Source organism: Odocoileus virginianus, chromosome 5 (genome assembly GCF_023699985.2).
Source record: "Odocoileus virginianus isolate 20LAN1187 ecotype Illinois chromosome 5, Ovbor_1.2, whole genome shotgun sequence".
NCBI classification, from domain to species: Eukaryota; Metazoa; Chordata; class Mammalia; order Artiodactyla; family Cervidae; genus Odocoileus; species Odocoileus virginianus.
In genome coordinates this window covers 18295640-18321427 of record NC_069678.1, presented here as the reverse complement: position 1 = coordinate 18321427, position 25788 = coordinate 18295640, and the positions used below count along the sequence as shown (strand labels likewise).

Genomic DNA, 25788 nt, shown 5'->3' with positions numbered 1-25788 from the left:
GGAACGCCGCCCAATCACAGAGTCCTCACCTGCAGAAGGTGAGGCCTGGGTCTCCGCGCGCGACAGTCTCCGGGCCCAATCAGGGGCGGATCGGGCTTGGAACGGCTCCAGTCCGCCTTACGGGGAGTGGTGGGCGGGACTGCACCTGGCGCCGGTGAGTCACTCAGAGGAGCGGCGGCTCCCTGCACCAATCGGAAAGTGCAGAGGCGCGGCGCCGACCAATCGGGCGTGAAGGGAAGGGCCGGGCAGCGCTCAACCTGGCGTCCGGAGTTTAGTCCCCGCGCTGCTGTGGGCGAAGCTGGGTCTGTTTGTAGGGTCGCAGTGACTGCTGTCGCATCGGGATCTTGATCGTGATGGGTACAAAGGTGAAAGTCGGCGGCACAGAGTTGCTTCTCTTCACGTCGATGATCCTGTGTAAGTTCCCGGAGTTTTCGGAGGAATCCGTGCGTCAGAACAGAGGTCGGAGGAGGCGCTCCCCACACCTCTGGCTCGCGAGAGGGGAGGGGTTCTGAAACCACCCCTCCTCACCTCCTAGCCCTCTTTTCCACCCTAGACTCGTCCCTCTTTTTTTCCCTCCCCCTTTCCCCTGGTGAGTGGCTGGCTCCCCTCCCCCACACTTATGAATAAGGATCCCCTCTTACATCCACCCGGAGGGAGCTGCCTCTTCCGCACTTTTACCAAAAATAACGGGGGAAGGTTGGTGCCCCTTTCCTCCATTCTCACTGCTGAGTGCTGGTGGGCTCGGGGGCGCTGCCCAGGCGGGATCACGCATCTGGGAAGGGCCATCCTGCCCCTCCAACATCCGCCAACCATCCGAGATTAGTCGGGAGCCTCCCGTCCCATGCCTCTCTTGGGATGTTTTACTCCTGAAGGGTCCTCAGAGAAAATCTAATGGAGGTCGACTGGAGTGGAAGTCCCTTTCCCTGGTTGTTGCTGAAGGGTCTTTTTAGCTTTCCCCGAATCTTTGGGTTGCATGGTTGCTCCGGGAAAAGTGTCCAATTGCAACCCCCCCTCCTTTTTTAAAGGAAATGCATAAAATTGAAATCTAAAATTTCTTAGCACAGCATTCAAGGTTCCTTTCTAGCATAACTTACTTTAGGAGTCCTTAATAAATGTTGTTGACGGAGAGACCATTCCCAGGGGAAGGTCATGTTTTTTGGTTGGCTGGTTTCTTCTGTGAGCCAGAACTCTGCCCTCCCCCTTTGGCCATGTTTGAGAGTTTTTGTTTCCTTTGTCAACTCCCTTTCCTGTGGAACAGTGAGGCTCACTTGCTGGGGCAGGCCTCTGTCTACAGTTGTGCGTGTGCCTGACTGAGTTTATGGTTTGTGCCTCAGTCTACCTGCGTCAGCATCTGTACACTTATCTGATTCTTGAGTGTCTGTGTGTGCTACTGTGAATAGTTGTGTCGGCAGGGGGTCTGTAAGAATCTCCATTTCCCCCTCAAGATCGCTGTTGTTGGAAATGTAGTAGAGATGAACAATTAAGACCAGTATTGGTGGTTACAAGATAATTCACTTTGCTTAGTGTGAAGGGTGCCCTTAGACAGATGGATTGGCGACTCCTTTGTTTCTTATCACAGAATCATTAACCCTTGGGGTACCCTGGACCAGCAACAAGTCAGATCCTCCCTCCCCCTATTGTACAGATCAGGAAACAGGTACAAAGAGGGGAAATGACTTGATAAGACTGAAAGGACCTGGGACTGGAACAAAAGTCTCCTGACTCACTTTTCCTTTTTCTACTCTTGGGCCCATCTCAGGCACCCTATGACACAGGAACCAGCATGTCAAAATATCAGTTTGGGATACTGCTCTGGAGTCCACTATCTCACCTACCTTTTTCAGTTTTTCTTTCTTACTAGATTCTTTCTTTTCTTCACTTCTCCCTTTCATTCTACTCCTCCATTTGCCCCCTTTCTTCAATTTCCATTCTTTCCTTCCCATTCTTCTCCATTTACTTCTGTCTGTATCTTAGAAATGCTAGTGACACCCATAGTCATTTCCTTGTTGTGTGTGGTGCTCAGTACTAAACACTTTGCCAACCCCGTCAACCCTCGTACTCATCTCCCTGCCTCCCAACCTAGAAATTTCTGAGTCAATAACTGTGTTTGTGACAGTATTTGTCAGGCTTATAAGACTCCTAGAACTGCATCCTTCTCCCTTTTCCTCTTTCCCCCTTATTTTCTGTAATAACTTCACAATGTATTACCACAGATTGACACTGAAAGCATTGTGATATCACCCTTCTGGGCTTGGGAATGTCCTCTATTCTGTTCAGGGAATCAATAAACAGTGGTTTAGAGGGAACTTGAGATGATATTGTATTAGCTTGACAGGACAGTGGATCCTGGGAAGTAACATGTCCTGGAGATGGAGGAACTGACCTTGTCACATGTAAATAGGGCTAGACCTGGGAGATGCTATTTGGTTAGCACAGTGAGAATGGGAATAACAACCAGGCCACCCCCCACCTGGGTTCTAGCTTGACTTTCTGGCTTATTTGTGATCATAGTCTAGTAACTCAGTCTTTTCATCTGTAATACAAGAGTATTACAGGAGTAATAATACTTGTCCTAACCTCATCCTGAGGATCAGCTGGGATAATAGCTACATGACATACATGAAAGCGATTATTAGTGGGCAGCTCTTACCCTCCTTTGGATTTTGTGAGGGTGAAAGAATGTTGCTCGCAGTAGAGCAGGTCAGAGAAAGCAGGCAGAGACCCTGCCAGATTCCAAATGGCTGGAGTGAAAAAGTAGGGGCTTTCTTGCCTGTCCGGTCTGTCCTCTGCTCTTGGGATGTGGGAAGCTTGTATAGGATGCCTGCATGTCCTTGCTCCTCACGTGAACTCCCCCATCAGGGAGGACGAAGAAAAGATCAAGTAGTGGCCCAACCCCTGTCTGGGGAATCTAGTGGAGAAGAAGGCCTGAACCTGCTGGGACAGGGTTGGAGACTAAACACTGGGAGAACTGGGCCAAAAGAAAAACTGGTGACCAAGAATACTAGCCTCCCTCCCCCTAGAGAGCCCATGTTTAAAAAAGTTTCCAGCTATCTCCTAGGCAGGAAGAGGCATTTCTGTTTAGCAAGATGTGTGTATATAGGATGACTTTTGATGTGACCACAGGGGAAGTGGATACCTGGTTGGAACCCTGGTGTTTGCACACACACCCCTTCATGAAGTGTCTGTATTGAGGCATTCCAGGAGGGAGAAACTGCTGCCCTGTGTCTGTCTGGGTCAACCTGTGAGTCTGGCTGTTTCATATCGATATTTTGGACTCCAGCCTTTCTAGCTTTCGTATTCAGGGTTAGACTCACCTCAAACTGTGGATTGGTGAGTCACTCTTTCCCCTCCCTCTGCAGGGGGTTATCCGTGAAAGATTTGTTCCCTCGAAACCAGAACCTAGAGACTAGTGACGCAACAAGGTGAAACAAGGAAGTGAGTGGCAGTGGAATTCCAGTGTTGTCTTAGTTTTTCTCTCCTTACTCCAGAACACTTTCGCTTTATGACAGTTCTCTTCAGTTTCTTGTGCTCTGGGCTTGCCTGGCGCCTCCAGCCTAGTTTTAGCTTGGGTTGGAGCTACTGTAATTTAAAAAAACAAACAACAATGTTTGTCTGTTTAGAAGAGGTTAATATATTAATGTGGTTTGAGAATCAAAATAATGTTAGAGTGGGGTTATCACTCCCACCTGGTTCCTGTTCTTTCCACACCTCCCCTAGTTTCCTGTGTATTTTTCCAGTGGTTTGTTATGCAGATATCAGTATATATAAATATATATTGCTTTCTTTTCCCTTTCCTTACACAAAAGGAGGCACCCTCTATACATTCTATTCCATCCTGTATCTTGTTTATTTCATTTGATATGCCCTGGAGTTCTTTTCATATTGTTGGTGTGGCCTTGGCCGTTAGAATATTCTACCCTCTCCCCACCTCCTCCCCAGGCCCTTTGGGTTAAGGGGCATCTATTCTGTGGATTCAGAAGTGGCTGACACTCCTGCTCAAGGACAGATTTAAAAGCTACGTACATTTTATGTGAGAGATTAGAAAAAAATTGGGCTTGTTTTTCACTTCTGTTAGCATTGAGGGGAGACTTTGGGGATCTCTAAACTCAGCCCAGCTTCCTCTCTAGAGGTTCAGGAAAGGGCTGAATGGCCACTTGTCAAATGTAACTGTGGAAGAAGTTTCATTGTCGTCAGAGGGTTGTGAGGATTAGAGTGAGTGGATACACACTGGGGTTTTCCAGGCACTGAAAACTCAGGGTTCATCTGCCTGGGACTCCCTGATAAGCAGGGTTTCTGTCTAAAGTCCGCCTGGTGTCGTGTGTTTTACAGTGTGGGGCTCAGATGGGAGGAAGCAGCTGGCTGGCCAGAAGTCTGATACCAGGCCCTTGGAGTGAGCCCTGGGTAGACAGGCACAGCCTGCTCTGTGGGGGAGGAGAGCCCAGCTGGTAGAACTGGAAATTCTGCTGAGAGGGGGCTGGAGGGAGCCGTGGAGTGAAAGCTCTCCTGTCCTGCAGAACCGTCATCACCACTTTCTGCTGCACTCAGAGGGCTGTGTCAGTTGACCCACGTCATTGAAAGTACAGCCAAGCCTGACTGTTTAGACTTAGCCCAGCCAGTCTTTGGCTCACACAGCCTTCCTCTTGCCCACACATTCCTTATCTGTCCCACCTCAACCCCCAGGAGTGAGTTCAGTCTCTACAGGGTGAGTGGTGAGAAGGACAGAGCCAACCAGGGGTGGAAGCCCTGGGTCCAGGCTCTAATTGCACTGTAATGTCAAATTCAATTGTTAATCCAACAAGCATTGGTGTTTACTATGTTCTGAGCACTGTGCTGAGATTAGAGATTAAAAAAATGAATAACCTCTGCTATTAAGAAACTCTGAGGGCAGTCAGGAATTTGTAACCATTAGCCAACAGCTGATGTTAGGTAAACTGTGAGCATACTGTATCTGGGGGCTTTCTGAGGCTTTGGCTTATTCTGAGGCTGGTGGGTTCTGTGAGACTCATCTGCCTAGAGGGGAAGTTTGGATGAATTCTTAGAGAAAACCAGAGACTGGCTGGCTGGCTTCCTGGCTTCCCTCCTTTTCCTTCCTTCCTTTATTTGTTTGTTTTTAAATGGATCAAAACAAACTCATTGCATAAAAACACCTTAAGGAAAATTCTGATGATTAACAGGATTGTATAGTGAAAACAAAGTTAATAAAGCAGTAGAAGGAAGTAGCTTTTCTGTGGGTTTGACCTGGGTTTACAGGGACGGGTTGGTGGGTTCTGTCAGACATCTGATGCCTCCGCCCTCTGTGACCACCTTCTTATTAAGCAGCACTGCTTTGGTGACAAAGCACAGCTCTAAGAACAGGGGAGGATACAAGTGTATCTTGTTTTCTCTGTTTCTAAGGAGTTATAGACATGTATTTACTAAGTAGAATACAGATCACCATGCGTCAGGGGCTGTCATCGAAGTACAGAATGTTTGGGGAACGTAGAGAAAGCGTTACTTTTCAAAATGATAAAAATTCTTTATTCAGTGCAGAAAACGGGAAGACAGAGGGATATAGAGAAAATAAAATCACATGCCATCCTGTTCTCTAGAGATAACACTGATTACTGTTTTATTCTTATCTTTCCTCTGTGATTAATATGTGGTATAGCTGACTTATGCAAAATATATTGGAAAAAAATGAAATGGTTGTTTGATGTCATTAACTCTTCTTTAAGCCTTGGCCCTGTGGGCAGATATTCATTTAGGTCACACCAGCTCAACAGAAATCCATGCATACCAGTGTTTAAGCCAAGTTGTGTACTAAACTACTTCGAGCTATGGCCAGTTTGTCAGATTAGGTAGAAATTCCAGTGGGAAAAAAACAAAACTGTGTTATAGATCCCTTCTCATTTAGATTATTAATGACTGAATATCAGTTTAAAATGAAATGGGTGATTAACTCCATGACAGAGGACAGGAACATAAATGTTCTATGTGTTCTGTGATGGTAGCGTATTATTGCAAACCATGGCCATATATGTATTTTTTCTTCCTTTTTTTTTTTGAGCAAACAATGCTTTAAATAAAATCCATTCTATAGTATTATACTGTATGACTATCCTGTAACTTACTTAATTGTTCACTTTTTGCTGAGCATTTTTTTTTTCTTTGCTGTATGATATAACATTAAATTGTCCTTGAATATACATCTTTAAGCTTACCTTTGATTATTTTCTTAGGTTATATTCCTAGAAGTTGAAGAGAGATTAATTTTGACTGGGGAAAGGTATAATCTTGAAGGATGAATGGTGTTTTGGTTCTCTGCTGGAGACACTGTGTAGTATAGTAGTTTTGGAGACTCAGAATCAGGCAGACTTGGGTTAAGATTCCCACCTCATTTGCTGCTGTGTGATTTGGGGCAACTATGAAAAAGCCTCGGTATTCTCATCTATAAAGTGGGATGATAACAATAATACTTGCCTTCCAGGGTTGTTTTCTTTCTCCTTGAAACATTTTTAATGAGACAATGCAATGCATGTGCTCACACTTCTTCCTGCCTTTTTTCTCTCCTTGAAATTTATCAGACTCATATACAGGATCTTGATTGTAATCTCCTGTTTCTTACTCATCTGTTACTTCATTTCACCTTCAAAGTTTTATGTCGTCATCCTGTGCTTCCTATTGTGTTCTTGTAACTCTTGATCGTTCTTCCTTCGTTTTTGCCTTTGCTTTTGCCTCCCCTTTCTGGCTATGTTTTATTTTTCTTTGCTTCTTGTGATCTGATTTTTTTTTCCCCTTTATAACTCCCATTTCCCACTCTTTTTTTCTTTAACTTAAAATATTCAATACATACTTGGTTGTTACACAAATGTAGAACATAGAAAAGTTGCCTGTATTCTCACCTCTCAGGTAATATGCACTGTCAAGGGTTTGAAATCTATTCTTAGAGATACCTTTACATGTATACTAGGATTATTTTTCTGGATAAATTGATCTACCTTAACTTTTGGCATGGCAATATGGTTAGTGTTATTTGTTTGTTTTTATTTTTACTTATTTGTATAATTTATTGTACCCTGGAGCCAGGTTACCTGGTTAGAATCCTAGCCCTACCTCCTACTAGCTTTGAGACCTTGAGCATATTACTTATTTCTGTGCTCCAATTAATGCATATGTAAGGTGAGAGCAATAATAAAATTTATTTCATAACATTATTACAGGGATTAAATGGAACCTGTAAGGGCTCAGAAGAGTATCTGGTACAGAGTATTCAAGAAATGTTAGCTGCTGGGACTTCCCTGCTGGCCCAGTGGTTAAGACTCTGAGCTCCCAATGCAGGGGGCCCAGGTTCCATCCCTGGTCAGGGAACTAGATCCCACATGCTGCAACTAAGACCTGGTGCAGCCAAATAAATGACTAATAATAATAATAAAAAAGAAATGTTAGCTGCTGTTATCTTATTATTCATGCTATTTTTTTATTTATTTGGTCATGCTCAGTAACTTGTGTCTAGAATTTGGATATAATTAACTAAACCTTTCAGAGGACAAACCTTGAAGAGGCCCATGGGCTTCCCTGGTGACTCAGTAGTAAAGAATCCACCTGCCAATGCAGGAGACCCAGATTTGATCCCTGATCTGGGAAGATCCTACATGCTGTGGAGGAGCTAAGCCCATGGGCCACAACTGCTGAGCCTGAGCACCTTCGAGCTTGTGCTCTGCAAAGTAGCCCCTGCTCACCGAAACTAGAAAAAAGCCTATGCAGCAATGAAGACCCAGCACAGTCAAAAGTAAATAAAATTATATGTTTAGAAAAGGATGGGATAGAGGGTCCCCAGGGTCCCTTCCAAAAAAAAAGTTCTGTTGGTTTTTTAAAAAAATTATTTTACCGAGATATTTTGCATGCAACATTATTTTAGTTTCAGATGTACAAAATAATAATATAACAATTGTATTTATTGAAGAATGATCACCACAATAAATGTACATCTGTCATCATACATAGTCATGAAATTTTTTTTCCTTTTGATAGAATTTTTAAGATTTACTCTCTTAGCAACTTCTAAATATGCAATACAGCATTATTCACTATAGTTACCATGTTGTGCATCATATCCCATGACTTAGTTATTTTCTAACTGGAAGTTTGTACCTCTTGATCCTCTTCACCCATTTTTGCCCCCAACCCTCTCCTTGCCTCTGGCAAGCGCCCAATCTGTTTTCTGTGTCTGTGAGCTTGGAGTTTTTTTGTTTCTGATCCCATATATAAGTAACATCATATGGTATTTGGACTTTCTCTGATTGACTTAATTCACTTCACATAATGCCCTTAAAGCCCATCCCTGTTGTCACAAATGACAAGATTTCATTCTTTTTAATGACTCAGTGATAGTCCATTGTGTATCATGTGCATGCTCAAGCCTCCGGCTAACTCTGTGCTGGCCCCAGTGTGAAGGGAAAAAGGGGATGTCTGTACTGGAATCAAGTGCCGCTGAGACTCAGATGAGGCCTGTGAGTGCAGGAGCCTGGATTCCAGCTCAGAGTTGTGTGGAGGGCAAGGGATCCTTAGCCGTTGAGTCCTTGTTAGGACTGGGCAGGAATTGGGGGCAGAGACAGAGAGGAAAACAACCGTCAGGAAGGTAACTTGCATCTTGTTTTCTCCTTAGATTTGTTGTTAGTCGCTAAGTCATGTCTGATTCTTGCGACCCCATGGACTGTGTAGCCCATCGGGCTCTTCTGTCCATGGATTCTTAAGCAAGAACAACTGGAGTGGGCTGCTGTTTCCTACTCCAGGGGATCTTCCCAACCCAGGGATCAAAACTGCGTCTCTTGCGTCTCCTGCGTCTCCTGCATTGGCAGGTGGATTCTTCTTTGCCACCTGGGTAGAGAGCCCCAGATCATATGCTACTTCTACATTTGACTTTTTGAAGAATCCCATACTGTTTTCTATAGTGACTGTATCAATTACAGTCCCACCGACATGAGGGTTCCCTTTCCTCCATGTCTTCACCAGCATTCGCTGTTTCTTGTCTTTTCTGGGGCTAGGGAGCATGCTGGTGCTTTGATCAGGAATCAAACCCATGCCCCCTGCAGTGGAAGCAAGGATCTCTAACTACTGGACCACCAGGAAATCTATTTTTTTGTCTTTTTTGATAACAGCCATTCTAACAAATGTGAGGTGGTATCTCATGGTTTTTGATTGGCATTCCCTGATAATTAATGATGTTGAGCATCTTTTCATGTACCTGTTGGCCATCTGTATGTCTGTCTTCTTTGGAAAAATGTCTATGCAGATCCTCTGACAGTTTTTAAAATATATTGGTTAGGTGTGGTTTCTTTGTTTTTTTTTTTAACTGATTTGTATGAATTCTTTATACATTTTAGATATTAATCCCTTATAAGTTAAGTGAGTTGCAAATATTTTATCCTATTCTCTAGGTTGCATTTTTAGCTTTTTTTTTTTTAAACAGATTTAAATTTTATTTATTTATTTGGGCATGCTGTGTGGCATGTGGGATCTTAGTTCCTGGACCAGGGATCAAACCCTTATCTCCTGTCTTAGAAGCGTGAGTCTTACACTGCAGGCAAGACCCACCTTTTCATTTTGTTGGTGGTTTCCTTTGCTGTGCAGCATGTTGATTAGTCTTCATGTCATCATGCATACTTGAGTCAAGGCTGTAGTGACTGGGGATTCAACCAGAATGCCCATTGCTGATGTCCAATTTGAACCTTTGTATTGGTCTGCTTGGGACACCATAACAAAATACCAAAGACTAGGTAGCTTGAACAGCACTAATTTATTTTCTCACAGTGCTGGAGCCCAGAAGTCCAAGATCACGGTGCTGGTAGGGATGATTTCCTCTGAAACCTCTCTTTGACTTACAATGGCCACCCTCTTGTTGCCTCTTCCCCTGGTCATTCCCTCTGTGGCATGAGCACTCTTAGTGTCTCTTTGTAGAACACCACCAATCAGATTGGATTAGGGCACGTCCTAAGGGCCTCATTTTAACAATTATATCATCCTTAAAGGGCTTGTGTCCAAATACAGTTAGGCCTTTCATATATGAATTTTGAGGGAATACAATGCAATCCTTAAACACCAGAAATCATTTTGAAGATTTGGCAGAAAGAGCAATGATCTAGCCAGGTGTCTCCTCAGATGAGTTGGGCTTGGGCTTACTTGGGTTGCTCTTGTGATTATGAAAAAAATAGGTTTAACAGCTGGTTATCAATATTTAGAAAAATGTTAATTTAAGCTTCTGCAGTGGTGACGTCAACCTTGACTCTTAGCTCTGTACTGATGAAAGTGACCTGCTTGGCAATCAGGACTGTGCAGGTCATTGAGTTGCATATGGATCCTCATCTGGAATCAAGCTCAGATATTAGAACTTTCACCACAAAGAGTTTTCCTTGTAGTTATTCTCAGGGTTTTGGTAGGTGTCCGAACCTGTCCTTACACTTTGAGATTCTTTCCCTTTGGGCCTCTGATCAGGTCAGCACATACCTTCTCCAAAGACTTCACAGTCGCTGCTGGTGAGGGTGATTCTAATCCTGCGAATTATCAGCTCTGGCTCCACAGGGGTCTTTCTGTATCTTCCAAAGCCATGACTGTGGTTGTGGGGCTTCCTGCAGGCTAGTTCTTGGCGAGAGCAAACAGTGAGGCAGGGAGCAGGAGCAGGTAACTCCAGGCTCTGCTGCAGCAAAGAGCGGGGGGTGTTTTAAATGGATTCACATCTTTTGTCCATTTCCCCACATTTTAGACCTTTCATTAGAAAACCTTCTGGCACTTCTTCCACTTTTGGCTCTGCACACTTCTCCTGGATGCAGGAAACCAGCCTCTACCGTTGTGCAGGCAGATACCTACAGCTTTAAAGCTAGTGTTTTGAATTAGGTTTTTTTTTGGAGGGGGCGGTGTGTCTCATCTGTCAATTTGAAAAATGGTCTTATCTTAACAAGTAGATGTTATAGTGAGTGATTTGCTCTGACCTGATTTGTTAAGGCTCTGTGTTGTTCAATATCAATTTGTACCAATTTGTACTTACTCTAAGTGATGAGAAAGAATGATAGATTAACATATAGTTCCTGCTCCTTTGGGAGTTTACTGCCTGATAGGGGAGACCTACAGGCACATAGATGAACTCACTCCAGTGTTCTTGCCTGGAGAGTCCCAGGGACTGGGGAGCCTGGTGGGCTGCCGTCTGTGGGGTCGCACAGAGTCGGGCCCGACTGAAGTGACTCAGCAGCAGCAGCAGCAGCAACAGGCACACAGATGATGTCATTATAACATAGGAAGTGCTTTGACAGTGTTTTGCATGGTGTAGTGGAAGCCTAGGAAGGAGATGGAGGAAGGATTGGGAGTGGGGTAAGTCATTTTCTAGAAAATAATGTGGATGAATATCTGCTGGCCAGATGAAGAAAGAGGGAAAAGGGTATTCTGCATGGCAGGAATAGCATGAGCAAAAGCAGAGGTTGTGAAACTCTGCTGGGAATTTTAAGTAGTTTTGTATTGCTTGGGGGTAAATTGCAAGAGTAGAGAGGGTGATGAAGATGATAAACTTATCACCAGGTTGGGTTTTGCTAGAACTATTGCCTGGCTGAAAAATTTGGATTTTATCTCACAGGCAATGTGGAATCACTGGAAGCTTGAAGCAAGTGTGAGATCTGAACTTTCCAGAAGGCTGTAGAGTGTAGCCCAGTCTCTAGAACTGGACTTCTTTGGTTTGAATCTGTAGCTCTGGGCCTTAGTTTCCCCATGTAGAAAAGAGATGATAATAACAGTATCATCCAACTCCTCAGGTTGTTGTAGCGATTAAATGGTAGTCCATGTAATATGCTTATAGCAGTGCCTGGCATATAGTACGTGCTCAATAAAAGTTAACTCTTTCTCCAGCAGTGGGGTGGAGGATGGATGTGAGTGGGTCAAGATTAAACAAGGCAGAGAAAACAACTGAAAGACTAAATGCAATTCTCCAGATGACGATTTTGAGTTCTGGTGCTGGAGAAGATTCTTGAGAGTCCCTTGGATTGAAAGGAGATCAAACCAGTCTATCCTAAAGGAAATCAATCCTGAATATTCATTGGAAGGACTGATGCTGAAGCTGAAGCTCCAGTACTTTGCCACCTGATACGAAGAGCAGACTCATTGGAAAAGATCCTGATGCTGGGAAAGATTGAGGGCAGGAGGAGAAGAGGGTGACAGAGAGTAAGATGATTAGATGGCATTATCAACTCAATGGACATGAGTTTGAGCAAACTCCAGGAGATAGTGAAGGACAGGGAAGCCTGGCATGCTGCCATCAGTAGAATTGCAAGGAGTCAGAACACAACTTAGTGACTGAACAATGAACAACAGATGATGATGGTACTAAAAAATGGTGGAGGGGCCAAATTTGGGGAGGTTTGGGAGATGACATTGTGGTGCGTGGTGCTTGACTGACTGGAAGGAAGGAAAGATGGTGATGACTTAAAAGCGGAGTAGTTAGCAGGATCAAACATCTTACCAAGGGCACAGAAGGGAACTGAAATACTGGATATTTTAATTCTAAGGCTATTTTAATGTTTTAGCAATTGGGATGTGACTTACAGCCAATGTAAGTCTATTGTATATATTTAATTTTCCCCCAAGAAGTTTTTTCTAAATCAGTGTTTTATTTTATAATTCAGGGTATCTTAAAATTGAGGAATGCAGTGATTGGTGCCCTTAGTAAAAGCAATTTTAATTTCAGGTTGAAAGCCAAAGAGGTACTGAAGTAGGCTGAACAGTGAACATGTATGTTGGGTCGCAAACAGTATGTGTAGACTACTTCTTTAAGAAGTTTGGAGAAAAAAAAGAAGTTTGGAGAAGAAGGGAGGAAAAAGTTGTAACCAGAGAGGGGTGCAAGATTAAGTGAAAGTTTTCTGTACATGAAGGCACCAAAAATCTGATACCTTTGACTCTGTAACTTTTCTTGTTGTGAACGTAAGGGTAAATTAAACATCACAATGGAAAAGGTGAAATTTTCTTCTGTTTTGGTTTACCATGTTCATTATCAATAGGACATTTGTATGAATGTACATTATGCCAAGTATACTCAGATGGTAACTAATCTGCCTGCAGTGTGGGAGACCCAGATTTGATCCCTGGGTTGGGAAGATCCCCTGGAGAAGGGAATGGCTACTAACTCCAATATTCTTGCCTGGAAAATTCCATGGACAGAGGAGCCTGGCAGGGTTCCATGGAGCTGGCAGAGGAGCCTGGCAGAGTCCATGGGGCCACAAAGAGTTGACACGACTGAGCGACTAACACACATACAATATGCCAAGTATCGGTCCAAGGTTAAATACAAAAGGGAGGTCGTGATGCAGTAAGGGAAAATATAAAATAGATGAGAATGGATGTGGAAATCGTGGGTGTTGTGACGTAGCTGGGATGTGATGAGGGAAAGTCCTCAACTCTGCTGGTCTATACATGGTGGTTCTAGAAAAGAGTCTAAGGCTTTCTAAGGCTAAGTCACAGTGATAGAGGAGAGATCGTTTGGTGGGCTGGAAGGTAAGCATTTTTTCAGAAGTATTTACATTACTTATATGCCTTACTTTGAAGTCAGAAAAAGAAGTGTGTACAGAAGAACCTCTGGACAGATGATACAATAAGGATTAATACCTATTGGGTGCTTCCTGTTGGCCAGACACTCTTGTAAGCTCTTTATTTGTAGTAACTTGTTTAACTCTCAACAACAGCTCTTTGATGTGGAAACTGTTATTATCCCCATTTTACAAATGGGCAGACTGAGGTTCAAAGTGGCTTGCCGGGGTCACACAAATTATAAGTAACAGAGCTGGGATTTGAATGCAGGTAGGCTGGTTCCAGAGGCTTGTTCTGGAATGAGAAGGGGACCATGGATCAGGATGACTGGGGTGTCCTGCAGTCACCAGGAAGGAAGGACACGGTGGCTGGACTTGGCTCATGGTGCAATACGCAGTCACAGTAGAACTCTGAGCATTGCAGTCAGGTCATGGGAGAGGTCATCAGCAGTGTCTGCATCAGAGGACGGTGGGGAGGCCGTGAGGTAAAGGGCCCCGTATTTTAAATAAGAGAAGAGAAGCCTGTACTAGGTAATAGCAGTCAGATTTCATGAGAAGGGGAAGATGCCTGTTGTCCCCTAGGTTTGTGAATCTATGTGCTGGTGTCATTCCTGAACACGCTCTAGATCTGATGATCTGAGAGGACTCAAAAAAGAACTTTGGCTAAAGTCAGAAGTAAGGCAGAAATAATCGTCCAATTCATATGCTGTGATCTATTTATTTGTCTTCTTTTAGATGGCCTTTTATTTCAAGGGCTAGTTTTTAGCTTAGTTAGAAGCTGTTCTTCATTTGGGTGGTGTCATAGGTTGGCTTCTTGGGAAGCTGACTCTGAGATGTCAGTTACTGTACTAAGACTTTTGTTAGGGAGTGCTCTTGGGATCCGCATCTATGGCCAGGAAGCAGGATTGGGCAGAGGGAGAAGTTGAGCTGCACTGTAGTCCCAACAAGGCTTCAGCCTTGTGCACAGGGAACTTTGAAGCAGGAATCGGCCTTCACTGTTGTCCCAGGTTGGGGAGGTAGGACAGTGGAGCTGGGGCTTTATATGTCCTCCCCACACCCCGCTTTTTTTTGATCACATGGCATGTGGGATCTTAGTTCCCTTACCAGGGATTGACCCCGCTTCCCCTGCATTGGAAGCACAGTGTCTTAACCACTGGACTACCAGGAAAGTCCCCAAAAGTCAGTTCTTGCTGGTTCTCTCTATTTTTGGCCACAGGGCTGGCTGGATCTCAGTTCCCCAGTCATGTATTGAATCCAAGCTACAGCAGGGAAGTCCAGAATCCTAACTACCCCCTCCTCTCCATCAAGCATTGGATGCTGCTGCCCTGACCCTGTTCTGCCTGGCAGGAGGCATGCCCCTGGGCAGGTGTTCTGGTTACCCTCAGAGAGGGATGACAGCTGCAGGCTTTCTTCTGGCAGTAGTCCAGCAGCCAGCACAAGTCTTTCATTCCTGAAGAGAGATCTGGTTTTGAGTATCTCAGTGCACATCTCAGGTGGCAAATTATAAAATTTGAGAATCTTAAAAAAAAAAAAAAATTCCCATCATCAAAGCAGAGAAAGTTGACTTGGGCAAAAAAATCAAAACATTTTATTATCTGCATCCTTGATGAGAAGTGAATCAGAGAACTTCCATATCCTCAGATTTCAATTTAGTAAAGGTTATGTGCTTTAATTTCTGTGTCTGTTGTTACATTTGATTATAGATTTGACTTTGAAATGTAGTGCCAAATATACAGACACAAAATAATATGATTAGAAATAATTTAGAGATAAAATGGACCTGACTTTTAAAGCAATCATATTTTAGTACACAGTTTGCCTCCATTAAGGTGTGTGTTCTCAGTCGTGTCTGACTCTTGGCGACCCCGCCAACTGTAGCCCTCCAGGCTTGTCTGTCCATGGGATTTCCTAGGCTAGAATACTGGAGTGGTTTGCCACTCAGGGATCGAACCTGTGTCTTCTGCACATTGGAAGGCAGATTCTTTACCACTGAGCTACCTGGGAAACACTGCCTGCATTAAACCAGTGGCTTTTCTTAAAAGCAGCATGATGTATAAAAGTATGCTATAATAAAGGAGATAAAAAGTATGGTATAATAAAGGAGGTATAGGAGTAACCTGTATGCTAATCACAGCTCTGTCATTTCCCAGCTATGAAAATTTGGATCCTCCACTTAACCTTTTAGACATGCAATCTTTTCATCTATAAAATGGGAGAGAGAATACTTAGCCTGGCTAATTCAGTGTTGTTGTATCAAATTGAAATAAATTATGTAAAAATACTCTCTAAAGACTTAAGTCAGAAAAGAAAGGAAAAAAGAAAGAGGGACTTCCTTGGTGGTACAATGGACAAGAATCCTCCTGCCTAGAGAGGGGACCTGGATTTGATCCCTGATCTGGCAAGATTCCAAATGCTGTGGAGCACCTGAGCCCGTGTTCCCCAACCACTGAGCCTGCGCTCCAGAGCCTGTGCTGCACATCAAGAGACGCCTCTGACAGAAGGCTGTGCACTGCACAGTGAAGGGAGCCCAGCTCAGAGCAGTCAGAGAAATCCACATGCAGCAGCAAAGACCCCGTGCCACTGAGTAGAAATACATTTATTACAAGAAAAGAGAAAGAAACAGGAAAAAGAACCTAGAGGATTTCAGAGACTATCTAGTTGAAACCCTTCATGTTTCAGATGATAAAAGGGAACCCCAGCGGTCAAGAGACTATATTCACTAATTGGTTCAGTTCAGTCGCTCAGTTGTGTCCGACTCTCTGCAACTCCATGGACTGCAGCATGCTAGGCTTCCCTGTCCATCACCAACTCCTGGAGCTTACTCAAACTCATGTCCATCGAGTCGGTGATGCCATCCAACCATCTCATCCTCTGTCGTCCCCTTCTCCTCTTGCCTTCAATCTTTCCCAGCATCAGGGTCTTTTCAAATGAGTCTGTTATTTGCATGAGGTGGCCAAAGTACTGGAGTTTCAGCTACAGCATCAGTCCTTCCAATGAGTATTCAGGACTGATTCCTTTAAGATGGACTGGTTTGATCACCCTGCAGTCCAAGGGGTTCTCAAGAGTCTTCTCCAACACCACAGTTCAAAAGAATCAATTCTTCAAGCACTCAGCTTTCTTTAAGATCCAACTCTCAGATCCATACATGACTACTGAAAAAACCATAGGTTTGACTAGAGGGACCTTTCTTGGCAAAGTAATGTCTCTTTTTTAAAAAACTATTTAGGTTGGTCATAGCTTTTCTTCTGAGGAGCAAGTGTCTTCTAATTTCACGGCTGCAGTCACCATCTGCACCGACTTTGGAGCCCCAAAATATAAAGTCTCTCACTGTTTCCATTGTTTCCGCATCTATTTGCCATGAGGTGATGGGACCACATGCCATGATCTCAGTTTTCTGAATGTTGAGTTTTAAGCCATCTTTTTCATTCTCCTCTTTTACTTTCATCAAGAGGCTCTTTAGTTCTTTGTTTTCTGCCATAAGGGTAGTGTCATCTGCATATCTGAGGTTATTGATATTTCCCCCCGCAATCTTGATTTCAGCTTGTGCCTCAACCAGCCCGGCATTTCTCGTGATGTACTCTGCATATAAGTTAAATAAGCAGGGTGACAATATACGCCTTGACGTACTCCTTTCCCGACTGGGAACCATTCTGTTGTTCCATATCCAGATCTAACTATTTCTTCTTAACCTGCATACAGATTTCTCAGGAGGCAGGTCAGGTGGTCTGGTAGTCCCATCTCTTAAAGAATTTTCCACAGTTTATTGTGATCCACAATCAAAGGGTTTGGCATAGTCAGTAAAGCAGAAGTAGATGTTTTTCTGGAACTCTCTTGCTTTCTCGATGATCCAGTGGATGTTGGCAATTTGATCTCTGGTTCCTTTGCCTTTTCTAAATCTAGCTTGAGCATCTGGAAGTTCACAGTTCACATACTGTTGAAGCCTGGCTTGGAGAATTTTGAGCATTACTTTACTAGTGTGTGAGATGAGTGCAATTGTGCGGTAGTTTGAGCATTCTTTGGCATTGCCTTTCTTTGAGATTGGGATGAAAACTGACCTTTTCCAGTCCTGTGGCTGCTGCTGAGTTTTCCAAATTTGCTGGCATATTGAGTGCAACACTTTCATAGCATCATCTTTTAGGATTTGAAATAGCTCAACTGGAATTCCATCACCTCCACTAGCTTTGTTTGTAGGAATGCTTCCTAAGGTCCACTTGACTTCAACACTCCCGGATGTCTGGCTCTAGGTGAGTGATCACACCACTGTGGAAGTCAGGAAGATCTTTTTTGTATAGTTCTGTGTATTCTTGCCACCTCTTCTTAATATGTTCTGTTTCTGTTAGGTCCATACCATTTCTTTTTTTTGGATGGGGGCATACCATTTCTGTCCTTTATTGTGCCCATCTTTGCTTGAAATGTTCCCTTGGTATCTCTAATTTTCTTGAAGAGATCTCTAGTCTTTTCCATTCTATTGTTTTCCTCTATTTCTTTGCACTGATCACTGAGGAAGGCTTTCTTATCTCTTCTTGCTATTCTTTGGAACTCTGCATTCAGATGGGTATATCTTTCCTTTTCTCCTTTGCCTTTAGCATCTCTTCTTTTCTCAGCTGTTTGTAAAGCCTCCTCAGACAGCCATTTTGCCTTTTTGCATTTCTTTTTCTTGGGGAAGGCTGTACAATGTCACGAACCTCCATCCATCGTTCTTCAGGCACTCTATCAGATCTAATCCTGAATCCATTTGTCATTTTCACTGTATAATCATAAGGGATTTGATTTAGGTCATACCTGAGTGGTCTGAAGTGGTTTTCCACACTTTCTTCAATTTAAGTCTGAATTTGGCAATAAGAAGTTTATGATCTGAGCCCCAGTCAGCTCCCAACCTTGTTTTTGCTGACTGTATAAAGCGTCTCCATCTTTGCCTGCAAAGAATATAATCAATCTGATTTTGATATTGACCATCTGGTGATGTCCGTGTGTAGAGTTGTCTCTTGTGTTGTTGGAAGAGTGTGTTTGCTATGACCAGTGAGTTCTCTTGGCCAAACTCTGTTAGCCTTTGCCTGCTTCATTTTGTACTTCAAGGCAAACTTGCCTGTTACTCCAGGTATCTCTTGATTTCCTACTTTTGCATATTCAGTTATATGAGTAATTTAATAAAGGAAAAATATACTTGCATTGAACGGATGTGCTTGCATTTATCTAAGAAAGACAGGATTTGACTAAAGCATCCTTCATCAGTTTGGGCTTGGAAAGCATAAATGAGAGTAACTGTGCAAGTGCGGGTTGGTAACTGGATCACACCATCCCAGAGTCCTTGTGCTGGCGCTTGTTTTGGAGTGTGTCAGCCCCTCCTGTGAATCTGCTGCCTGTCTCACCTCCTCTCTCAACCCCACCACACACACCTTTTCTTTCCCTTTTCCTTTGGGCAAGAGTGAAAGTGAAGTTGCTCAGTCATGTCCGACTTTGCAACCCTATGGACTGTAGCCCACCAGGTTCCTCTGTCCATGGGATTTTCCAAGGAATAATACTGGAGTGGGTTGCCATTTCCTTCTCCAGGGGATCTTCCCGACCCAGTGATTGAGATTCTCTTGAGGTGATCTAAGCCCACTTCTGGTCCAGAACCAGCTGTGTGATCTTACACATGTTTCTTTACTTTAGTTCCTCATGTAAAACTGGGATGATAATACTTGTCCCACTGATCTGTCATACTTGTTTCAAGGATCAAACGAAGTAATGTATGTGAAAACACCTTAAAAAGCACAAAGTGCCCTCCAAATGCTGAGTATTATTACCCTATTACTGCTCCTTTTCTTCCCTCCCTTGCCTCCAGCTTTCTGGCTTCCTGCCAGGATTGTCTGACAAGTGACAACAATTATTTGCTGAGAAGCTTTCTCTGAACCATGAAATGTCATTTGGGAAATTGTTCTTGGACTGGTAGGAACTAATTAGATTATTGGTAGTCACAGCGGGAAATTTTTTTTTTTTTAAATGAAGGACATTGCCTTAGAAATAAATGTTTTTGTTTCAAATTGATTAAACAAGTGTTGGCCTGCAGTTTAGCAAAAAACATTTGAAGAAGACGGTGGGAGGGTGTGAAATCTGAGAGGAGTTTGGATCTCTTGAATCCCTTGACCTTGAGATCTCAGCACAGAGGGTCCCGGCTCCAGATGCTCCATCAGCTGGGACTGCTCTTCCCTTTCCCTGGCATTTCTCTGTCCCCTCCTGATGGACCTACCTCTCTTCTCCTCAGGCTTCCTGGCGTTGGGCAGGGGTGCGGTGCAAACTTATGAACCGGTAGTCAAAGTTCCTGAGAATAGACGTGAGTTGGGAGGGGCTGTGGGGGATGGTGGGGGCTGGGGTGAGAGGGAGGTGAGCAGGGGCAGAGCTTTGGGGAACATCGAACCCACGTGGTGCTTTGGGTCCGTTTACTGCTGCTCCTTCCTCCCACTCACTTGGATTCTGTCTGCAGCTGCCAAGCTGTCCTGCTCCTACTCGGGCTTCTCCTCTCCCCGTGTGGAGTGGAAGTTTACCCATGGGGATATCAGAGGTCTCGTTTGCTATAACAACAAAATCACAGGTGAGTCGCTCCATCTCCTTGCTGACCGCCTACTTGTAGACGGATTCGTGGTGCTTGGATTCCAGGGGAGGGGCCCACCTTGGGGCTCAAGTCTCCAGGGCCTTCCCATGGCCCTTGCTGGGGGAGGAGGGGAGCCCCTGTGCCTTGGGTACTACCGTCACCAGCTTCTCTCAGCTCTCCAGCTCTCTCTGCCCCTGCTTCCTCTCTCCTGGCAGCTTCCTATGAGAACCGAGTCACCTTCTCGGATAGTGGCATCACCTTCCATTCTGTGACGCGGAAAGACACGGGGATGTATACCTGTATGGTCTCTGACGAAGGCGGCAACACCTATGGGGAGGTCACCGTCCAGCTCATCGTGCTCGGTACGTGCCACAGGTCTGTGCGGGTTTGCAGCGGTTGCTTCCCTAAGCCCTTAGCAGGCTCCGCTAAGCTTCAGAGCTCACCAATAGTGAGCATGCTCGTGGCAGGTTGTGGGTGGGACAGGGAGGAGGGTATTCACAGTCCTGGTGCTGCCAGAGAATGATAAGCAGGGGGAAACTAAGGGCGCAGGAAGGGAGGAAGGCCAGAGCTGATGGATGGGGGTGTCATGCTTCTGCCTTCAGGCCGCCCTCCCACCCTTGTGACCAGTCCCTTCTCTCCCTCCCCAGTGCCTCCGTCCAAGCCTACAATCAACGTCCCCTCTTCTGTTACCATTGGAACCCGAGCAGTGCTGACCTGCTCAGAGAAAGACGGCTCCCCACCGTCTGAATACAAGTGGTTCAAGGATGGGGTAGAGATGCCCTTGGAACCCAAGAGCAACCGAGCCTTCAGCAACTCTTCCTATACCCTGAACCCCAAGACAGGGGAGTTGGTACGGATGTGTGTGTGTTAGCTGCTCAGTCGTGTCCGACTCTTTGCGACCCCATGGACTGTAGCCTGCCAGGCTCCTTTGTCCATGGAATTCTCCAGGCAAGAATACTGGAGTGGATTGCCATTTCCCTCTCCAGGGGATCTTCCCGACCCAGGGATCAAACCTTGGTCTCCTGCATTGCAGGCAGTGCAGATGGGGTTGGGGTAAAAGGTGTGTGTGATGGGGTGCAGGGTTATAGAAGCTCTGAAGGTGGGAAAAAGCAAGCAACAAGGTAACTTTGGCATGAGGGTCAGGAGACATAAAAGAGAAGTAAGTGACTTCTTCAAGTAGGAAGCCAATTCATCTTCTGCCCTCTAGACCTTTGATCCCGTGTCGGCCTCTGATACTGGAGATTTCACTTGTGAGGCACAGAATGGCTATGAGTCACCCATGAGGTCGGACGTTGTGCACATGGATGCTGGTGAGTGAGGGTGTGGCTGGGGCTTGAGCTCGGATCTGGGTGGGGATTGGGGTCTGCTTTCCATCCTGGCCTTGGTGGCGCTGTCAGTGCAGTGAAGGCATCTTCAGGTGCCTGACCTCTCTCTCTTGTCCCATAGTGGAGCTCAATGTCGGGGGCATCGTGGCAGCTGTCCTCGTAACACTCATTCTCCTGGGAGCCTTGATTTTTGGCATCTGGTTCACCTATAGCCGAGGCTACTTCGACAGTAAGTATTTGCCCTCAAAGGTGGATCCTCCCTGTTTCAGGGCCTGGTTCTTGAGTGCCAACCTGGTACTGAGCCTTTGTGTGCTGGGCTACCTCCCGGGAAGCATGGGTCCCCATGTCTCAGGGCCACACACTGGGTTCCCCATTTTCCTGTGCCATGCTGTCTTCTACTCTGCTGACACTCATGGTCCCATTTCTTGTCTTTCAGGAGCAAAGAAAGGGTGCGTGAGCTGCTGTCCAGGGGCTCTCTGAGGTTGAGGTCATGGTTGTGTATGGTTTGAAGCTGAGATGTGTCCAGGGGAAGAGGTTGGAAGGGGGAGGCAACCAGCCTGGTGGGGAGAACATCTGGATTTCTACCACTGTCCACTGCGGTCCCGCGCTTGTCCTTTCTCCCTCCACCCAAACCTCCCCACCGAGAGCTCCGTGCGCCCATGCAGTTCTCAGTCCTGGCCTCTAATGTTAGTGAGCGGAGGTTAAGGAGAGGGGCTGGGACTGAGTGTCTCTATCTTCTGCCTTGTCTTAGGACCTCCAGTAAGAAGGTCATTTACAGCCAGCCCAGTGCTCGAAGTGAAGTGAGTATGCCTGCCCTGGGTGGGGAGGGCCCCTTGGCTGGAGTCGAGGGTTTCCAGCCTGTGTTTGCATGTATTCTGGGGATTATCTAGCAGCTGAAGAAGACTATTAGAGAGCTGACTTGGATGTTTTATTTCTCCAGGGGGAGTTCAGGCAGACCTCGTCCTTCTTGGTGTGACCCTGGTCCGGCTTCTCTCCTGTCCTCAGTGCTTGCCTTACTCAGGTGCTACCAGACTCTGGCCCCTGATGTCTATAGTTTCACAGGATGCCTTATTTGTCTTTGAACCCCATCAGGGGCCCCCACTTTTATCTTAGGTTGTGTTTTGTAATAATTTCAGCCATGTGCACCTTCCTGCCTCCCTTCCTTTCCCACCACTGCTGAGTGGCCTGGGACTTGTTTAAAGCCTTCTTGTCCCAGCCCTACAAGGGATCAGAGAGAAGTCCTGACTGATGCCTGCTGACCACAAGTAGACCACAAGAGCAGTGGGGTCTTCACTGCCCCCTGCATGTAGTGGTTCTCAGATGGGGCTCTGGAGCCTGGCTTCTTGACTCTTCCCTGCCATGCTGAGGACGGGTAACAGCTGTCCTAGAGTCGGGGCTGGAGACTGGGAGCAGCTGAAATGGTTGTTTGGAAACAATGTCAAGTTCTTCCACCTCTGCAGCCCACTTCCTTCTGTCTTCCATGGGAAGTGCCGCTGGGATCCTCCTGCACCATCCTCTTCCCGAACACAAGCAGACTGACAGCTACGTCTGTAGGGAAAACAAGAACTTTTTTTTGTGGGAAGCCTAGTAAACTTTCAGAACACACGGAGAGAAGAGTTTTTAAACCACTGATCTACAGAAAAGAAAGCTGGAGTGGGTAGCTCAAGCTATCACCCTTCTCTTGGTTGGAACAACTCGACCTGCCCTTTTAAGATATGTCTGCAGGGTTATGGAAATTTGTGTAGCAGTCAGTTCTGCTGAGCATGTGAGTGTGTGTGTGTTTGTGATCTTAGCTCTATGTTGAACTCGAGTGTTCCAGAGTCCTCTTGGGGGAGGAGGAGAGGCCCTGGGTGAAGGGATGCTGGGCTCTGGGTTCCACTTGATCTGACTCATCCAGTGAAAGAAGCCCGCCCTCCCACCTCTGCCAACCCAGATGCACTAGTAGACTTCCCAGAGGCTACAGGAAAAGCTGCTCCAGAGGCTGAGGCAGGATTTCTCAAATCCTTTGGAGAACCACTTCTTTAGTAATAGTTTAAAGTCTACCCGGAGAAGGCAATGGCACCCCACTCCAGTACTCTTGCCTGGAAAATCCCATGGACGGAGGAGCCTGGTGGGCTGCAGTCCATGGGGTCGCGAAGAGTCAGACATGACTGAGCGACTTCACTTTCACTTTTCACTTTTATGCATTGAGAAGAAACTGGCAACCCACTCCAGTGTTCTTGCCTGGAGAATCCCAGGGATGGGGTCGCACAGAGTCGGACACGACTGAAGTGACTTAGCAGTAAAGTCTACTACTGCTTTATTTAGAGGATAGGTGTAAGTGAGAGCAGGAGAGAGTGGGGTAGACACGCCTGTCCCTGCTTTCCTCATCCCATCTGGACCCTTCTTTGCCCTTGAATCTATTCCTCCCTTTCCCCAGCAGTCTATTTATTAACTAGCAAGAGGGCAAATAAGGGATCTTCTAGGATTGATTTTGCTAATGTTTTTGAGGATACCAAGCACCATTTCACCATATTCTGTACCCTTATCTGACAATCCCTCCCAGAACTGAGTTTTCTTTTCATCCAGGGTTCAGAAGGAAAAACAAAAAACAAATCATATCGTCACGCACCAATAAAAAGTAAGCTGTCCAGATGGAAATAAAATCTAATTAGGCAATAAAAGTAGAGATTGTGAAATGGTTCAGTACGAATGAAATTTTCAAAGTATGTTTCAGTTTCCTGGTTGGGAGACAGGGTGGGAAGGATGGGGGGGGGTGGGTGGGTAAAGGGCACAGGGAGGCAGAGGTGAATCATTGCTCTTGCAAGTCTGGAGCAAATGGTCCATCACTCCCTAGGTCACTTGTGAGGAGTATGAGTCAGTGATTACCAGCCTTGGAATTTACTTCTCCAGCTAACAACAGCCCCTTTGAGTTGGAAAACACCTTATCTGCTTTCATTTTAGAATGTTAAAACTAATTTTTGTAATAAATGTTTATTTTTCACATTGAGTTTGTTTAAATCCTGAAGTTCTAGCTTTAAAGAATTGGGACTTTCAGAATGACTTCAACATTCAATTAATCTTCCCTGTAGTCTTTTATTTAAGATACCAGGGATATCCTTCTACAGAATCTGGTGGTTAGATTTCAGTTTAACTTACCGTTGGAGAAGGAAATGGCAACCCACTCCAGTATTCTTGCTTGGAAAATCCCATGGATGGAGGAGCCTGGCAGGCCACAGTCCATGGGGTTGCAAAGAGTTGAACACTTTACTTTAACATACCATTAGACTGTACTTGAATGGTAATGCTTCAAATGAATATAATCTATATTAAAAGGAGGCTTGGGATTGGAGAACAGGGTGATTCCATAGAGATTAGTGTTTTATACATGAGCACAACCTGATTAGAGATAAAATGATTGAACATTAAGGATGTGTTTGTTGTCCCTGTATTAATAGGATTTGCAGATCAGGTGGTGGGGAAAGTGGGAAATGGATTGGTCCATTTGTGCATGCTGGGGCACGGGACAGCTCAGTAAAGGAGATAAATGAAGAAAGTACAACTTGCACTTTAAAAGTTGTCCCTTCCTTGGTACTGACTGTAAAAACCTAGTATGAAATGGAACTTTTCTAAGAAGAAGAATTTGTAATTTTTTTCTTTATTTGGCCACACTGGAGCTTGTGGAATCTTAGTTCCCCAACTGGGGATTGAACCCTCGGCCCATGGCAGTGAAAGCCTGAGCCCTAACCACTGGACTGCCAGGGAATTCCCCAGTGGCTTGTTGAATAATAACTATCATTCATGAAGTTACTGTATACTACTACTATCCCCATCTCATAGATTGGGAAAAAGAGGCACAGAAATGCTGAGGAACCTAGGCGAGGGTAGATCTGGGGTTCAGGACAGCTTCAGAAGAAGCTGGGTAGCATATGTTCTGCTCACAGTGACCCTGCATGAAAAAAGGAACTGGAGACAATTAAATTTTCCCTGTAGAGGTGTGTATGTGAGGGTTAGGGGAGAGCAATGGCACTTGGGGTTTTCTCTGAATTGTGATGCCCCAACAGCACAGACTAGCAGCTGTGAAGCTCTTGGTAAAATGTAGGGCTTGTGAGTGCCACCTTCTGGAATGAAAGATAATGTCACTGTGCCAGTGACCCAGGTGGCAAACAAGGCACATCATATTTGTGGGTAATAAGGAGCTAGAACAGCAGCTTCATTAGTTGGCAAAATGAGAATACAAAAAGGTCTCAATAGGCAGGAATGATAAACTTCATCTTAGAAGTTCGATAATAGTGTAAAATTGTATCTTTGGACTTGCAAAACCAATTCTTCATGTATAAAGTTGGAAAAATGTAGCATGTCTAGAAGCAGAGAT

The 25788-nt window shown here is 45.0% G+C and overlaps 1 protein-coding gene and 1 pseudogene across 1 annotated transcript; one reads left to right on the top strand and one right to left on the bottom strand.

The window, feature by feature from the left end:
- The first annotated feature begins 238 nt into the window (after window positions 1–238).
- Window positions 239–24842, top strand: F11R (F11 receptor). Its single transcript, XM_020889319.2, has 10 exons — window positions 239–414; window positions 19783–19851; window positions 20002–20109; window positions 20325–20471; window positions 20757–20959; window positions 21317–21419; window positions 21556–21663; window positions 21871–21883; window positions 22186–22234; window positions 22375–24842. The coding sequence occupies exons 1-10, from the start codon at window positions 354–356 to the stop codon at window positions 22408–22410; spliced, it is 897 nt and encodes a 298-aa protein (XP_020744978.1). The 5' UTR covers window positions 239–353; the 3' UTR covers window positions 22411–24842.
- On the bottom strand, window positions 10230–11257 carry LOC139035006 (small ribosomal subunit protein uS10-like; annotated as a pseudogene).
- Window positions 24843–25788: the final 946 nt, after the last annotated feature.